We start from the raw sequence: 16,421 nt of genomic DNA, 5'->3' as shown, positions 1-16,421 counted from the left end.
CTTTAACGTGTATTCCAATAGAAATTAGTTAATTAAAATTGTAATATTATTTCACAATTTTACTGTTTTTACTGTATTTTTAATCAAATAAATGCAGCCTTGGTTAGCAGAAGATATTTCTTTCAAAAATATTTTAAAAATTTTTAAATATCTTACTTCTGAATGATAGTATATATATATATATATATATATATATATATATATATATATATATATATATATATACACACACACACACACCACACACACACACACACAACACACACACACACACACATATATATAGTTATGTATATTTTATATATATATATATATATATATATATATATAATATATATATATATATATATATATATATATATATATATATCTCCTATATATAATTATACCGTATTAAGAAACAGGCAAAGAGCTGGTTAAGAAAAGATTTTTATTTTAAACACCTCTTATCCTGAGACTCACTCGTCCCTTTTTTGTTCTGCAAGTATTAGAGTGCAAATTCCAACACAAATAAGAAAAATCAATAAATAAGAGAATTTTTTTTGTTATTATTTACAATTCTGCAGATTACATTACCAACCAAAAAAAAACAAAAAAAAAAAAACTTTCATATAAACATAAAAAACACAAGAAGGTAGTCAGGTGAAGATCAGGTCCACATCACAATCAGTACAAACTCTGATCCATGCAAGAGAAGTGTCAGTTGGACAGAATAACATGTCTGAAGGTGAAAGAGAGTATGGCACGGTTACAGAAAACACAGACACAATTTGAAGTGCACGTCACATTCAGCATCATTTACAGAGACAAACGGCGGCTTTTAAGGACACCTCGAGGAGAAGATTAGAAGGTTTGGTGCGGACTCATGGGGTTTGGCCCTGTAAACCGGTGATTGAGAGCAGTCTGAAGAAGTGTAGGTGTATGTACGGCTCGTAATGGTCAGACGGAGTTCAGAGCGTCAGAGGTCACCGCATGAGTGGACAAACACAGACGCGGGATGTGGAAATAGCTCTGGTTTTTTATGGCACTGTAGCATCCATTTATTCAAAAAACCTGCAGTGAGCAGCGGAGGTGGGTTAGTATGCGAATTAGTTAGTATGCATTGCTTCCAGTTAACTTCATAAATTCAGTGCCCAATCAATCACACACTTAAACTAGCACAAGAACAATCTGAACACCCTTTCCAACAATCACACACACACACATAATAATAATAATAATAATAATAATAATAATAATAATAATAATAATAATTCGGTAACACTTTACAATAAGCTTCCATTTGTTAACATTAGTTAAGTTCTTCAGTTAACACGAACTAATGATTAAAAATATTTCTTCTGCATTTGTTAATCTTAATGCTAATTTCAACATTTACTAATACTTATTACATTTAATTGTTATATTATTAAAATCAAATGATGTATCAAGTATAATTGGACCTGAGCTGACATGAACAAACAATGAACAGTTGTATTAAAAAAAAGTGTATTTAATATAATTTAAGCTCTATCTATCTATCTATCTATCTATCTATCTATCTATCTATCTATCTATCTATCTATCTATCTATCTATCTATCTATCTATCTAATCAAAATATGTATTTAATCTAGTTTAATCGATCAAACAATCGGTAATATATATGTTGTTTTTAATCTAGTTTGGTAGATTTTTTTGTGTGCCATCAGCGTGGGGGTGGGGGGGGTGGGTGTTTACAGTTTACTGTTTTTTACTGTTTACCTTAACTGTTTAGTTATTTTTTTGCTATTTAGTGGGTTTTTTATGCCATTAAAAAAAAAGAGAAAAACTACAGCACACTTTAATTAAAACTTCAGTACACTTCTGTATAGGGCTGGGCGATATGAGCAAAAATTCATATCTCTGTATTTTTTGGCTGATCTGCGGTATACGGTAGCCTATATATCTCGGTATTTTTGTATTTGGATTAAACAAATAAAGTGAATGTAAGCATGTAGGCATATAGCTATTATGTGCAAAAAACGGGTTAAAATCACATTACACTGTAACATTGCAATCTAAAAACACCAACAACAAAAAATTTAAGCAGAAGACTAATTGAGTAAAAAGGCTATTTGATTACCCCATTACACTTTACAGTTGCTATCATACAAATACACTTACTTATAGGTTTAAAATTCTACGTCATATTTAATGTCCAACTACAAATATTTCAGCAAATGTATATTTTAGTAAAGAGTTATTGCGCTCCTATTTCATTGAGCTCTGTCTGATTGGCGTGCATGCGCGCGCTGCGGCGCTCGTTCTAAATGAAGTCTGTGGAGATTTAGCGGAGAATCGCTAAAGCAGAAGCTTATGCACTTCTGACAGCAAAATTAGAAATATTTCCATTGGTTTTTAACATTTACAGATGCAGAATATACCTGTGAAATGCAAGTTATGCATGAAGGAAAACAGCACATCTCAAACACATTAAACAGCGCGTCTCTGTCACCCTCACACAGCCTTTCTGTCAGAGCATCTGACGTGGCGCGCGCGAACCCCTTTGTACGGAAACCATAAACTATAGGCTTCTAGGAGAGAAATAAAACTCAGGAATTATTTAAATGCAAACAAACAAAAGACGCTATGATTGGTTTAACTCTTCATCTTTTTCTGTTGCTTGTTTTGAATACTGCGCGTGGACAGAGGCGTAACTAGATTTTTGCGTAGTTTAGGGTGACAAATCGTACCAGCGTACTTTGAGGTCAAAATGCGTAGCCGCTACGCAAAATGCGTACAGGTTGGCAGGTCTGTATGTGTGTATGTGAATCTTTTATATTTATATACATTTCTTGTTTTCAGTAATATTAAAAGTATTAATAAATGTTTAAATTAACACAGTATTTATTAATCTTTGTTAATGTTACTCTTATATGTGTGTGTGTGTGTATATATATATATATATATATATATATATATATATATATATATATATATATATATATATATATATATATATATATATATAAAAAATTAAAAACAAGCTACAAAATTTAAGTATTGTTAACAAATAGTAATAATGTTGGTTATTGTCTGTTAATGCATTAACTATCATTAACTAATGGGGCCTTATTATAAAGTGTCACCAATTTTAGTATGTTTATTATCATTTTTGGTCGTAGAACAGATGCCTTCTGTTTTTAACCTGATCAAGTCACACGTATCAGCATATTCAGTAGTTTTGGAAAGAAATAAAAAGGTACCAAAAACACCATAAAATAAGTTAAACTCCAATTTCCCTTTTCCCCTTTGTGCAATTTTTTCCTTTTCACATTACAATATAAACGCACAACTAGAAATCGAGACGCGTAATAGCACTAGATTATTAAATCTCATGGAAAAACCTCCCTGTCGTCTGATGGACGATTCCCAGAGCTAAGCAGCGTGTTTAGTCTTCCTCAGGGAGAGTGATTCACAGAGAAATGACATGATTCAGAGCTCTCTGCGTCTGGACTTCACATCACACAAGCGTCCATTCTAACCAGACTGACAAACTAGCCAACTGACCAAAACAAATGCAACATCAGACGTGTTATTTTAGCATCGGGGTGAATCAAACCTGACGTTCCAGCAGTGCTAGGCTTGTTTGAGCGGATCGAGGAGGCAGTGAAGGGCTCAGGAGGTCAGTTTGGAGTAGCTGGGAGGCGAGAAGCGCCGGCGCAGGTATTTGAGGATGTAGAGCGGCAGACAGCTGACCAGAGTGATGGCCGTCACCTTCCACACAAACGACAGGGTGGCGATGAAATACACATCTGTCAGGGACACAAATCAAAATGCTGTTTAGTGTGCGGCTCCATCTGCTCATGTTGGACTTACTCACACATACTCTACACAAAACTGGCAAGAGTTTCTTGATCTGGCAAGCTCTAATCTGATTGGCTTGCTTCACACAGTTTCCGGGAATTAAGAGAGGAGATTTTGATTAGTCATGTTTAGAAGATTTGGAACAGTTTGGAGTATTTTGAAAAGTCTGAATAAGTTTGGAAGATTAGTGGCATCAAATCTTTTAAAGATATTATTATTTTAAAAACTAACTGACATTTTGTGACTGTATATCTCACAACTGTGACAATTTCTTATCCTTATCTCAACATATAATTTGTAAAATTGACATACATTTTCACCAATTTATTTATTTATTTGGAGTGAGCAAAAAAAAAAAAAAAAAAAAAGAATTATTGTGGTATCAAGTATTTCAGACCAGGGCTATCATAATGAACTTAAACTAAATCTATTTAACTTAACTAAACAAAAATTTTATTTGACTTATTTCAGCTAGTTGCTAAACCAACATTTCTTTCTTTCTTTCTTTCTTTCTTTCTTTCTTTCTTTCTTTCTTTTCTTTTTCCTTTTTCTTCCTTTTTTCTTTTCTTCTTTCATTTCTTTCTTTCTTTCTTTTCTTTTCTTTTAAACGCCATACCAGCTTCTAAGGCTATATTCATGGCGAGAATAAAGTGCAATCAATCAAAGGAAGACTAGAAAAGATGTTTAAAATTCATTTCCTCTAGAAATCTTAGGACCATGTTCGGATTCACTTGATTAAAATTTTTTCCAAAATATCAACGGAATAAAAAAGGGTTTCTCACAGGGGCAGATGTAATACAATCTAGAAGGATATGTTTAATGGACAATGAATTCTGACAAAATGAACATTTTGGAGGATTTTCTCCTAAGAGTAAAAATTTATGTGTAATTTTTGAATGTCCTATTCTGCATCGTGTATAGATGACTTGATTCCAACGATTCTCAAAACAGAGGTTAAGTTGTTTCTTCACGTCAGGATTTATTTCATGCAACTTATTATTTAGACATTGATTCCATTCTGATTGCCATTTATTTCTGATGTATTCATTTATCGTTTATTTTAAGTCTGTAAAAGGTAAGCAACATTTCTAATTTGTATGTAGTTCAAGTTGATAAAATTAATACAACTGAAACGAATAAAATAAATACAATTATATATATGTATATATATATATGTATATATATATATATATATATATATATATATATATATATATATAAAAACTATACAGACATATTAAAAATATTAATAATAATTAAAAACAAAATTACTAAGACTTAAAATATAAAATATACAATATTTCCCTTCCTACATGGAAGGGACATTTGACCATCAGAATAAAGATGTGCAAATAGCAACGCAATTTATACATTTAATTATACTTGTAGGTGTACAATTATTTTCAGTTATGTTCATCAAAGCTGCAAAGCTGCAATTATTTGATCAAAAATACAGTAAAACATAAAAGTGAAATATTATCACAATTTAAAAATGTTTTCTATGTGAATGTATTGTAAAATGTAATTTATTCCTGTGATGCGCTGCTGAATTTTCAGCATCATTACCCAAGTCTTCAGTGTCACATGATCCTTCAGAAATCATTTAAAACAAATCAAAAAACACGTATTGTTATAATCATTGACGATTTTGCCAGTGGCATTGGTGATATTGATAAAGTCTGGTCTGTTTCGTGTTTCATGTCTAAGTTGCGCACTCATATAATAGTTTCCCATCAAGGCTTTTGTTCTATTCTTGTACACGAAATGTAAAACCCTGCTGAATAAGCCTTTGGCTCTTTTTTCAACCTTTATTCCCAGAAATGTAGGGAACGACACCAAGCCAGCGCTTGTGAAACGCTCCCAGACCACAGTCAGGTCAGACTGGGATCAAGCGTGTTGTGCGATTGCTGGAAAGCCACACACACCGCTGGACGCCTCATCAACAGTACTGAAAGATCACTTGTTCTCGCGCTGTGAACGTGAGCCTGAGACGGACACAAGTCATCTCCACCATCATGGATACATCATCTTCTCTGCACCAGATCCAAGAACCAATTCTCCAAGTGACGTTGGTGGGCAAAAGGAAACCGACTGTGTTGACGGTGTTGGATGCATTACCAACGGAATTTACGCTTTTTTGATAAAAGCATCTACTAAATGACTCAATGCAGTGTCTCCACACCTTTCTTCCAATTCATTTCCATGATGCTTCTATTATTATTATTTTTTTTATTTATTTATTTGGATAAGGATTAGGCTGAATAAGGATTTTTTTTTAAGGATCTCATGTAAATATAGTAAAATATATTTAGAAAATTCTAAAATGAATACAAAAATATATTTTTAATCAAATTTTAAATTTTCATTTTATATAAAGTGCTGCCAAAAAAACATTTTTTTTCTAAAACAACTTACATTTTACAAACAAATACTACCAATAAAGCTAGAAAACTGTTAAAATATTTAAATAACCATTATTATATTATTTCGCAAAATTTTATTTTACATTTTATTTGCTATATTTTAATTTATATTTAAAAAGGTAAATTTTTATATGCATTATTTATAAAACAAAAGTGCTAAAGCAATTGATTAAATATTCAAATAAAGAGTTTATAATAAATAGTTTTCTAATAGTTTTCACATTTCTAATGTAATATTTATTATTTTATATATATATATATATTATATATATATATATATATATATATATATATATATATATATATATAAAAATTGCACTCTCAATAAACTTCTGGTACTAAATATGTGTGTAACAAAAACAAAAGTGTTTTTGAGTGTAACAAAAAACAAAAACCCCAAACAAAATTTTACTGCTGAAACAATTAAGCAGATCAATTTATATTCTATAATACAAACTAAATAAAATAAATAACCAATTATAATATTATTTTGCACACTGCTCTATTTTATTTATTTTAAAGTTATTTTAAAAAATACAATTTTATATTCACTATTTTATAAAAAGTGCTAAAAAACAATAATAGATCATTTTATGCTAAATACTACAAATTTAACTATATTAAAACAATTTAAATAACCAATTATTATAATATTATTCTGAATATCACTATTAAAACTAAGCCACAAGGTTATGTCTGCAGGGATGCATTAACTTTTTTTTTAACCAGTTCATTCAAAGGAATCATCCAAATGAACTGATTCAATTTACTGATTCATTTATTAACACCGTGCATGTTTGAGTATCACCTCAGTTTGTTCAGCTGTAAACAAATGTGACAAAAACAAGCAGCAGCTTGTTAGTAGAGAAGCTGTTCTATTATGAAAACTGCTGAAATAAAACTACACTAATGGAAATATGTGAATCCTCGATTGCTTTTCTTTGTAAGAAAGTGTGCACTATTAAAATGGAGAAGCGCTCTGATAAACACAGAGACCTTGGCCAGAGTAGCATCAGCGCAGCAGGAAATGAGAGCAGGCTTGTGGTATTTCCCTCTCAGCTGCAAACACAGCGGACGGGACAGAAGCGGCCACAGCCGCGCTGGAATGCTGACTCAGCGAGTCCCGCACGTTTTAGAGATTCACACCGATCTCTCTCTGAGGAACACAGGAATGGTTTTGTGGAATGTGGCCACATTCTTTACCTGCATGCCTGAAATTCTGACGTCAAGACCGTTCAATAACAACAGGATTTAATGACGATAATAGGATATAAAGCAGTAGCAAGAACCTTGAGCAGAAAGCATAGATGAAATGTATAATGCCACTAAAATGACAAGAAGAGGACATGAACAAGATAAAAAAAAATAATCACACCGCAAGACCATTTCAGTAATGTGTTAAAAGTGCACACAGCAGTGAACACACACACACCGTGAACACACACACACACACACACACCGTGAACACACACACAGCAGTGAACACACACACACACCATAAACACACACCTGGAGCAGTGAGCAGGTGCCCAGGGAGCAGTTGGGGGTTCGGTGTCTTGCTCAAGGACACCTCAGTCGTGGTATTGCCGGCCCGAGACTCGAACCCACAACCTTAGGGTTAGGAGTCATACTATCTAACCACTAGGCCATGACTTCTCCTAAGAAAAATCAGGGTAGAGCGCGAACGCAGTCCCCCACTTCCATAAATTATGCAGTCAAGATTCCCACATTTCGCATGGGTCAGCGCGGCCGGAGTGCAATGGACGAGCCTCGCCCTGGTGAACTGCCTTCTTGATCATGATGTCTCCCCTTCCAGGTAAGGTTATTACAAGTTTTCTGAATTATGTTTAAATGAAACATTATTTATATAATTTGCATACATGTCTAGAACAGAAATCTGAACAAAACCAGGTTATAAAAGTCCTGTTTTATTTTTTTTTTAGGTGAATGATATATGAACAAACCCTTCTGTAAAAAAAAAAAGAAAAAAAAGAAAAAGACGCTTCATAATAGAGAAAAAAAATTAACTTCTGGGATTAAATATTTGTATTTAGCATTACATTACTTTTTTTTAACATTTCTTACATTTTACAAACAATTACTACCAATAAAACTAGTAAACTGCTAAATTATTTAAATAATCATTATTATAATATTATTTTGCATATTGCTATATTTGATTTCAAATATATTTAAAAATGCACATTTTATTTTAAGACAAATCTTTTTCTAATTGTTTACATTTATCACATTTCACATTATCAAATAAAAGGGGGTGGGGGAGGGAGTTAATGAACAGCGCTCTCTTCCACCCTCAGTACCCTTGGCTGAAGTGCCCTTGAGCAAGGCACTGAACCCCCAGATGCTCCCCGGGCGCTGGATATCAGTGGTGGCTCGTTTTGAGGTGAAAATGGGAGGCGGACTATTTAATGTTCAATTTCATTTCAGTTCATATCTCAGAATGTGTATTTTTTGTTTGTAATTTCACAGTTGTAATACCATAAAATGTTAATGAAGTTGGAAAGCGCTGCATTTCTATCGCGAAAAAATTGCCAATCAGCAGCGAGTGTTCACTTTTAGCGCTGATGAAACCTCGTAGAGGAGGCAAACCTCCCTTCTGATATCAACCAATCATCATAGAGACGTAAATTACGCGATATTTGTTTGAACATCTCGCGCTGCACTGATAAGGCACTAAGTACTTATGATGAGCAGCGATATTGAATATTTGATCGCCAACAGATTTACCAAGCTGTCATTCAAACAGTTTATATACAAATTAAAAAAGGGAAAACACGTCAAAGCTGGATATAGAATACAGCAGTCGGCTTAATTAAACAGCACAACAGACAGCTCTCTATTAACAGACTTTTAAGACGGGATGGATGTTTGCTTCAGGTGATAGAACAGGTAAGTGATATTATATTATCTTGTTGTATGTGTGTCTTTTTCTTTATGTTTTCTGACTAAAAGCAACCAAAAAGCAATTTTAAAGCGGTTAAGCAAATAATAATAATAATAATAATAATCGGCAGGGATCCCAGACCAATACAATTAGTGTGCCTCCACTATTTTACAACCCACGAGCCGCCACTGCTGGATATAGCTGCCCACTGCTCCGGGTGTGTTCACGGTGTATTCACTTCTCACTGCTGTGAGGGTTAAATGCAGAACACCACTTCCGAGTATGGGTTACCATACTTGGCAAATGTCACGACTTTCACTTTTTTCACTTTCATTTTCCATTATACCATTCCTGCGGTATGCACTTTTTTCCATGTCTCCTCAAAGACTGAAAGAGTAGGAATCCCTTGGGCTGAGTGCAGTGTAGAGTAACACTGACCCCTCCTCCTCCTCACGTGTGTGAAGGATGGCCGAACTTATGGCCCGGGTACACTTCACATTCAACGTTCCTTTCCATCTCACACACAGCCGTGTCTGCACAGCTTTCAAAATTATACTCAACCTTAGATGAGCGCGGATGGATGAGCTCGACACATGCGCAGTACCACAGGGTGTGCGGCTGTCCACGAGTCCTCTTGATGATGAAAATAACGTAAAGCCGAAAGTGCGCAGACAGCCGAAATATGATTTGGGATTTATGTTATTAGTTGGCATTTATTTTTTTGCCTTATTGCAACTCTCTGTTCTGGACAAAATGTAATTTATGTGAAAATATAAAGTCTGTTAAAGAAATAAACAAATTCTACTATTTCTAATATTCTGTATCTTGATCAAAAACAAAATATATTGTGTCCAGCGGGAAAAAATGTATATATATATATATTTTTTTTTACCCAGTCATTTAAAAATAACACATTTAAGAGCTGTAACAACAATATTGTGATATTTTTGCTTAAGATTAACATACCGTCAAAATCTCATACCGGCCCATGCCTAGTCATAAGATATTTAAGAGCTGTAACCAGAAAATTTTGATATTTATGAATATGGTTTCCGTGTGTGTATAATGCAGACTCACCGATGAACTCGTGTAAGAAGACGAGGGATGCGATGTAGCAGGCCAGACTGAGGAGTTCAGCTACGATCATCAGCCAGTGCCACGTCTGCACGGTCAGCGCCACCATCAGCAGCTCCGTCAGGATCAGAGACGTGAACGAAATCGCCACGATGTGCACAAACTCTGACTCGAACAGCAGCAGAGCCCCGTACATGATGATGCTACCTGAAGAGACGTCACAACACACAGATATTAAAGATGATGAAGAGACCTGTAGCAGTGTGCTGTCATGCCATAAAACCTATTTCATTACTAGTGCTGTCAAACGATTAATCGCGATTAATCACATACAAAATACAAGTTTGTTTGAATAATATATGTGTGTTCTGTGTATATTTAATATGTATATATAAATACACACACATACAGTATATATTTAGAAAAAATATTTACATATGTTTACATGTGTTGTCTATATTTCTATTTCTATAAAAATATATTTAATATACAAAAATAATTTTTTTCTGAAATATATACATACATACATGTGTGTATTTATATCTACATAATAAATATACACAGTACACACACACATATATTATGTAATCAAAAACCTTTATTTTGGATGCGATTAATCACGATTAATTGTTTGATATCACTAACCATTACGTCAGACAATCATATTTGATAATCATAATTTTTCCCCCTCCCATTTTTTATGTATTACTTTATATATAAAAAAAGCTTTAATAAAGAAGAACTTCTGGGACTACATGTTTTTGAGATTAACATAAAAAAAAAAAAAACTAAACAAGTGGGCAGATCAATTTACACTAAACACTTAACTAAAACTAGAAATATTATTTTGTATAAAATTGTATTTTATTTTAAAAATAAAATTAATACAAAATATATTTTAATTATTTACAAATTAACATATTTTTATATTTATTCATTTATAAAAAGTACTCTCAAAAGGCATTCATGAGAGAAAACAAAAGAAACTTTGTTCTTACATTTTATTAATCCTTAGATGAAGAGCTATTACATTTGCAATAATATATGTAATATATAATAAAATATACTATAAAAATCAAAATTAGAATATATAGCTGCAAGCAGTGAGGGAGGGCCCAAGCCATCAGCGTAAACGCCACCCCGGTGGCATCAGGAGAACGGTGCAAAGCGGGCACATGCATTTACAGTAACCCTTTGGAAGGCTGGTTTTAAGGGTTACAGCAATGAAAGGGTTAATCAAAACCATTAAGACTGTGAAACACACACACAACAATATATAAAACTTTGGTAACACCTTACAATAAAGTTTCAAAGGGGTTTTAAAGGTCAAGTATCTCTTTCTCTCACCCAACCAAACACACACTCAGCAACTCAATTTTTCCAAAATTCCACATTCAAATCAAAATAGCCGACTTCCTGATGGTCATAGCTAATGACTTTAGATTAGAAAGTTGTCTGGCTCGATGAGATAAATATATGTTCTGATTATGGTCATAGCTAATGACTTTAGGTAGTTGGAAAAATGTGGGGCTATATAAGCGCTTCCTCCACTCCCCTGAGCTTTTGTCAGTTTGGTCAAAATGAATTCTAAGCATGGGCTATAATAGTAGCGATATCAATAATCCCTTCCCAGTTTTGCATCTGCCGTGTTTTGACAGTATTCTGAAATTTGAAGCAAATCAAGCAAAAACTGCTGCCAGTTGGAGGTGCTATAACTTTCATTCATAATAGTCACATCTATGTGATCGGCCTCATACAGCGAACAAACTGCTGACGTTTTTAGTAGAGCCCCTGTGGCACGTCTGGGTCTCAGCCTCTGCGGCGTCCTAATGAATGCAGATTCCAACATGTGTGCCAATTTTCAAGAGTTTTTGAGCATGTTAAGACCTCTAAAAAGTCCCGGATAGTCCAAAAAAAAAAAAAAAAAAAAAAAAAAAAATTCTTACGGGATCAATAGCGCCCTGCGCCTTAGTGGGTTGGGCCCTACTTATACATGATAAACTATATTACTAAAAATTTAAATATACATGTATCTATATCTATATGTACTGCTTAGACTACATACATAGACTAAATCCCTGGTCAACAAAAAATAAATATACATATTTGTGACCCTGGACCACAAAACCAGTCATAAGGGTAATTTTTTTTGTACTAAATACATAAGCTTTCCATTGATGTATGGTTTGTTAGTATAGGACAATATTTGACTGAGATACAACTGAGGGAGTGCCAAGAAATCAAAATATGGAGAAAATTGCCTTTAAAGTTGACCAAATTAAGTTCTTAGCAATGCATTTTACAAATCAAAAATTGAGTTTTGATATATTTACAGTAGGAAATTTGCAAAATATCTTCATGGAACATGATCTTTACTTAATATTCTAATGATTTTTGGCATAAAAGGAAAAAATAATAATTTTGACCCACACAATGTATTTTTGGCTATTGCTACAAATATACCCCAGCCACTTAAGACTGGTTTTGTGCTCCAGGGTTAAATTTACACATTTAATAAATATTAGTGCTATCAAACAATTAATCATGATTAATCACATCCAAAATAAAAGTTTTTGTTTACGTAATACATATTTGTTTACGGTGTATATTTATTATGTACATATAAATACACACATGCACGTATCAGTATACATGTATATTTAAGAGAAATATGTTGTTTATGTATTAAATATATTTATATATAATATAATATAATATAGACTGTATTTTTGTGTATTTATATATGCATCATAAATATAAAAAGCACACACACATATATTATGTAAACAAAAACTTTTACTTTGGATTCGATTAATCGTGATAAAGCATTTGACATGCATATTTAGAAGTACATATTTAGACACACAACAGGTACACTGAAATTAAAATATGCAATTTCTAAAATAATATGTACAATGGAGATGTACTATATACATCTTAGATTTATGTGTGCAGGTTATTATTGGAGTAAAGGATTGGGAAGTTGGTTCTTTCAAGTTAAATAAAGAACTTTTGTCTATTCATTTTTAGCTGCAGATATAGGACAAAGGTCAAGATGAAAGAAAACATTTGTCTCAGAATGGAGTATTCACTTCATGAGAGCACAGAAACTCCCTCAGATTGTCCTATCTGCCAGCTCAGGAAGAGGATGAACACTTCCATGGATTTAGCTGTTTTGGAGAGCTTCCTGTCCTGAAGTGTTATTGTGACCTTTGAGCTCGAAGGCAAACACCCTCGACACGTGATTGATGCATACATGAAATTCGCTCTATTTAAAGCACAAATGCAAACATGCTATAGACCTGGAACCGAACCCGAAACACAAAGAGCAGAATAAGCTGCGTTTGGGTGAAAGCAGCTCACGGACAGAGATGAGTAATGAAGGATACAGGACGTCTCTTCCGAAAAATACCCAGCGCAGTCTAATGCAAATACAATCACCTTTTAAAAGCAACGGTGCGACGTTGAGAGATTCACACACAAAGACAGCTCAAACAGCCAACGTGGAAAACCTCCTCATGTTATTGAGCTATTGTAGCCACAGACACAAATAAACTATTCAGCGCGGGCGAGCGAAAACACGTGCGTGGGTTTGTACAGTGCTGCTGTTTTCTTTACATCCTCTGAATGGACGCTACAATCACAATTTACGCTTTGTTCAGCACTAGACATAGATGCTCTCCTCAGTTTACACACTATTACTCGCTGAGTGAAGTTGGTAAAATATCCAGATCATTCGCTTACCTTGGTAGATACTGATCAAGACCCATATTAAGAAGGTTTTGAACGAGAGAGGCCGTCCCTGAAAACAATTAATTACGATTAATAACATTAAAAAAAATGTATTCATTAAATAGTTGAAGGTCATTAATTTGATAGAGTCTAAGATACCTTTAGAAGATCTTTGTAAAGTTCAGGATATAACATGGCCACCTCAGACTTGACATCTTTATCCAAAACCAGAGAGAAAACTGGGAACATGGTGTAGATAGTGGAGTATCTGTGAGGAACATCAGCAGAGAAACCATTATAATGTAATATACTATGATATGCTATTTATGCAGCATTGCTAAGGTTGCATTTATTTGATCAAAAATACAGTAAAAATACAAAAAAATGCTACAATTTAAAACAACATTAAAGTTCTGCAGTTATTTTATTAAATACAATTATAATAAAAAAAGTATAATAATGTTTTAAAATAATGTAAACATTCATTATTATCAATGTTGAAAACAGTTGTGTTGCTTCATGTTTGTGTGTATATACATACATATGTACTGTATATACATGTATATATATATATATATATGTGTGTGTGTGTGTGTATATATATATATATATATATATATGTATATTTCTATTCTTCTATGAATAGAAACTTTAAAAGAACATTATTTTAAAATATATATATATATATATATATACACACACACACACACACACATATATATATATATAAATATTATAGATGTCTAACTGTTACTTTTCATCAATTTAATGCACTCTTGCAGACACACAAAATTTTTCATGAAGAATGCATACAATTTTTTCAAAATATTTTTGCTTTCCAAACCATCAGACCAATGAGTTTGCAGAGTCTGCAGTTACGAAAATCAATTTCTAGCCAATTAAATATATTTTAAAGTAAAGGATAAAAAAAAAAATTATACCGCCTATGGAACTTTTCATGCTTTTCTGAGATTTTTCACAACTTTTCCAGCACAGGGAAACATCTTTAACTCTGACATTTATCAGTGAATAAAAGTAAAATGCACTAAATGTAGTCAAATTTTAGACATTTTGCTGGCTTGTACAAGTTACAAGCATGTATTTCCTATACAGAGCAAGTCAAAGTGACAGATCTAGATTGACATCTGCACTAGCGTGGGTGAAGTTTCATCTTGTTCCTCTCTCTGTCCTGGACAGTCTTGATGAAGAGTTTCATCATTTTCCCTGAATTAGACGAGACCTAAGCCTGTCCGCTTTAACCCCTTGTTCGTTTCAGACTTCACAAAGGCTCTTTTGATGTGCATCAGCTCTGATGCTCTTCTTCGAGCTCAGCGGCCGTGACTCCCGATGGAACAAAACCCTCAGCGATCCTCAAATGTCAGAGCTGTCTGAAACACATGGCTGAAATGCCAGAGGGATTTCAGCGAGTGCAAATGAGTCATCAGCTCTCGCACACTCACCCGATAATGAGGAAGCCTTGATAAAGTGGAACAGATGCAAAGTAGAAGACAGAGGAGAACACGGCCTGTGGAAACATCAGCACAAACATCAGACAGCAGGCAGCCAAAGCCATGCTATATTCATTCGTCCTGTCACTTCTCAGTAGTAAAATAAATACATTAGATGGCAATACTGTGGTACTTTGATATATATACCATAGTACCAAATTGTAACCATGTGCAGATGAAAGTGTATTGTACACGTTCAAAAAACTTTTTCATTACCATATTATCATGTCCAAAAACCTGTACATTTGCATCCAAAAAGTTTCACTTTATCATATTTTTTGAATGTGGTACACGATGTGATAAAATAAAACTAAAAAGTAAATAAAAATTTTTAAAATACCATGATACATGACCAAAAACATGACATTATTATGGTAAACATGTCCAAAAATACATAATATAATTATAATAATATAAATAGATATGTAATTATAAATGAATTAAAATAAAACAATAATGAAATTTCACAGCATTACCATAGTATCATGTCTTAAAATAATACTATTGTAATTGTGTACTATTGCGCGCACGCAAAAAATTGTGTTTTTTACAATGGAGTTATATATTTTTAAATTAATGTAATTATAATAATATAAATAAATGTTATATGCAATTAAAAAATACTAAATTATACATGCAATTTATAAATTAAAAATAAATTAATTAAGGTAAAATATCACAGTATTACCATAGTTTTCATGTCATGGAATTATCATTATACACACACACACAAAAAAAAAAAAAATTATGGTATTACGTTTGGGCCATATTTAAAAAAAATAAATTAAGAACTTATAATAATATAAATAAACATTAAATGTAAAATAAATAAATACATTTATTTAAATGAAATTAAAAAAATATCAGTATTGTCTAATTCAACAACATGGAATTACCATTGTACATACGCAAAAAATTATGGTAATACCATAGTTTTATGTCCAAAAATAAA

At 32.9% G+C, this 16,421-nt stretch overlaps 1 protein-coding gene and 1 pseudogene across 2 annotated transcripts in view; both read right to left on the bottom strand.

Annotated features, from left to right (window-relative positions):
• Positions 1-413: 413 nt before the first annotated feature.
• Positions 414-16,421, bottom strand: part of LOC109113006 (probable phospholipid-transporting ATPase IIA) — a 54,057-nt gene continuing 38,049 nt past the window's right edge. The window contains exons 24-29 of one of the 2 annotated variants that reach the window (XR_006158299.1): positions 15,422-15,486; positions 14,121-14,229; positions 13,974-14,031; positions 10,233-10,436; positions 3,583-3,775; positions 414-1,053 (exon numbers count right to left, since the gene is read on the bottom strand). Coding sequence is in view for 1 of the 2 variants with exons in the window: in XM_042751517.1 (XP_042607451.1) it covers positions 3,639-3,775; positions 10,233-10,436; positions 13,974-14,031; positions 14,121-14,229; positions 15,422-15,486 (573 nt within the window). In the remaining variant the exon portion in view is untranslated. Of the gene's footprint in view, positions 1,054-2,995; positions 3,776-10,232; positions 10,437-13,973; positions 14,032-14,120; positions 14,230-15,421; positions 15,487-16,421 lie in introns of those variants that run through there. The other variant, XM_042751517.1, reaches the window with a different exon arrangement.
• On the bottom strand, positions 7,920-8,074 carry LOC122142052 (annotated as a pseudogene).

The sequence above is a fragment of the Cyprinus carpio genome, chromosome B23 (assembly GCF_018340385.1).
Source record: "Cyprinus carpio isolate SPL01 chromosome B23, ASM1834038v1, whole genome shotgun sequence".
Taxonomy (NCBI): Eukaryota; Metazoa; Chordata; class Actinopteri; order Cypriniformes; family Cyprinidae; genus Cyprinus; species Cyprinus carpio.
The sequence above is the reverse complement of the archived record's forward strand: the minus strand, read 5'-3'. Positions and strand labels throughout refer to the sequence as shown.